This window comes from Morone saxatilis, unplaced genomic scaffold (assembly GCF_004916995.1).
Source record: "Morone saxatilis isolate NCDOM2014 unplaced genomic scaffold, NCSU_SB_2.0 Contig7, whole genome shotgun sequence".
NCBI classification, from domain to species: Eukaryota; Metazoa; Chordata; class Actinopteri; family Moronidae; genus Morone; species Morone saxatilis.
Genome location: NW_023340246.1, coordinates 15,021,064 through 15,023,644, shown reverse-complemented (window position 1 = coordinate 15,023,644; position 2,581 = coordinate 15,021,064). Strand labels below are relative to the sequence as shown.

General features: G+C 41.0%; 1 protein-coding gene across 2 annotated transcripts in view; it reads right to left on the bottom strand.

Annotated features, from left to right (window-relative positions):
- aida (axin interactor, dorsalization associated) overlaps nt 1–2,581 on the bottom strand; it is a gene marked incomplete at its 5' end in the record, with an annotated part of 4,860 nt that overhangs the window by 1,689 nt on the left and 590 nt on the right. The window contains 4 exon segments of one of the 2 annotated variants that reach the window (XM_035679259.1): nt 503–625; nt 838–960; nt 2,112–2,120; nt 2,288–2,391. In XM_035679259.1, coding sequence (XP_035535152.1) covers nt 503–625; nt 838–960; nt 2,112–2,120; nt 2,288–2,391 — 359 coding nt within the window. 2 annotated transcript variants of the gene reach the window in all.

The following is a 2,581-nucleotide window of genomic DNA, read 5'->3' as shown; positions in this document are numbered from 1 at the left end:
ATATATATATATATAGTTTTTTAAAGTAGTAATTTCCTAAAACTTCTGAGCATTGTAGCCAATAAACCCAGTATTTTAATTTCTTCTTTTAACTTGTATTTTGATGTTACAACGTCTGTCTCTCTGCTCCAATCCAAACTCCCTCTGTTTTAGCTAGCTTTAATTTCGCTCCAGACACTAGCTCATGCAAATGTAAATGATTGGTTAACACATCCATTTATTCAGCTTATTTTTTATAATGACAGTGACGTCAACAGCATTAAGCTACGGCTGCAAAGTTGCGAGCATTCCCTACACTTGTGTATTGTATGTATTTACAGCAGGATGATGTATGTGGCATTGAAATTACACTACACTGCTCACCTTTAGGCATAAGACATATCAGGCCTTGGCTACGCAGACACTAATTGTTGGTGGGCTCAATTAATTGTCGGTTTTGGGCTCTTCATGGGATTTGTTAGTTGCGTTCATAGTATGTCACTTTGTACAAACTGTGAGTTACCTTTGGGTAATTTCTCCACGTGTCTCTGGATCTCCACATCCACACTGAAGTGAATGTAGGTATCTTCCTTCCTGGTGGCCACGGGGGTGTCCTGCACTGGGTTCAAGTCTACACCGTTCATATCTGCAGGCAGAGAAAAACAGAACACGTGTTTTTTGCTGCTGTAACACACTGTTTTGGCGGACTGTCAGGGCTTTCAGATGACGCACTTTGGCAGCGTTTTCAAAGCATTTGAGTATCTTTTCTCTTTAGTGAGGCATTAGAGGAACCGCCACAGCACAGAGAAAAGGGCTGTGGCTGTAATCTGAGACCAGCAGCAGAGGTGGGATCGTTACCTTTGACACTAATGGTCATGTAGGGATCGATGCATTGACCGGCATCCTTCAGGCCAATTTTTTCAATCTTGATTGTAAGCAGTGACATCCCGGGCTCAGAGGGTAACCGTGGCAACAAGGTACCTGTAGAGGACAAAGGTTACAGACGTTAACAGTTACCATAACAATAGGTGGTGACATCACCTCGGACCAAAGATTAGCCAGCAGCAGACATCATTTTCAGTCGCATGTTTCTTTATCACCAGGTCTCCGTGTTATTTAACCATTTAAATATTAAAATTTAAAAGTTATATAGAGAAGTCCCACCCCACTCCGTGGTTAGCTTCTGTTATGGTATGTTTCAGTTCTTTCATTAGTATTAGTTTTAGAAAAGCTAAAACATGATAATGGGGTTTCTGATCATATATCAAAGGACCACTTACAACACAACTTATGACATAAAATCTCTAGCAGACACTTCCCCATTTACACATCCTGCAGACATGGAACAACATTCATTTGGAGTCATGTTTCTGCCCACCCGATATTCAATATTCACTCTTCTTTTTAAGCTCTGTTTTTGGTCTCCACCAACTCCAGAGGGAAATATTTGGCTCTTAAGCTGCTAAATGTTCCACTATGTTCACCAGCTAGTCACTAACTTCGTTTTTCTGCTGCTTGGCACTGGGCTGGTTGAATACGGTAGCTTTAAAGAGCTTTTGCAACTGGAAAAGTTGTAGGCTGTGAAACCAGGCGAGCTGAAAGACGCTAAAACCTGCAGTCAGGTGATAATTCTCTGTGGGTTTGTCGCTATAAGTAACACCTTTCACGTTATTCATTTGATAAAAGACAAAACAGATACTGATTAGAGCAGCTTTATGCCAAAATGGTATTTTCTACTGTGTAAAAAAGCTGTAAAATATGCATATTTGGGGCACTGCCGTCAGTGGAGTTGTTGTTGAATATTAACATAATAGTGAGTTTGAAGGTTCATTATTGACCTTGGACATCACAGTTTGAATGTAGGTATAACTGAGGAACAAATACAATCTAATCAATAATAGCTCTTATCAAGATTTTCTTCTGCCATAATAGTAGAGTAGGGAACAAAGTCTGAAGGTATCTGCAGTCAAAAAGAAGCATCTCATTCTAAAATTAACTCTGAATGATACACTTTTAGTCTCATTTTTGTCAATTCAGCAACAAGCTGTGTATTTCCACTGAGAAGAGAAAAAAAACCCACGTCTGTCATGCAGTAGAGAACAAATTCAGACGCTGTGTTGATAAAGCCATACCTTGCGAAGCTGCAAATGAAGCAGGCAGGAATGAGCGATGAAGCCATGCACAGCACCGACAGAGAGAACAAAAAAGACACACAGTCAAACAGACAATGTGACAACATGACACCACAAATCCAACACCCCAAACAGTGGGTGCGTTTGATTAACTGTTATCAACGGGTGCACAGTACCAGGGGCTCGTGGGGGGAAAGCTTCCGTAGAACCTGCTCCTGCTGCAGCATCCTCCTCCTCCTCCAGCTCCAGGTTCTCCTCCTCACCTGGAGCGAGGATTTTCCTGACAGAGAGAAATGGCAAGTTTGAGCACTTTATTATGCATTATGCAAGCAATATGCAAATCGCAAAGGGCTGTAATGTTCTGATAAAAAGGTAAAATGTGCATTATAATGAAGCACTGGAGTGCTGCAGAGGCACCCCGCTCTACAAATGTCATTCTCCAGATTTAAGAAAACATGTTTTTTTGGTAT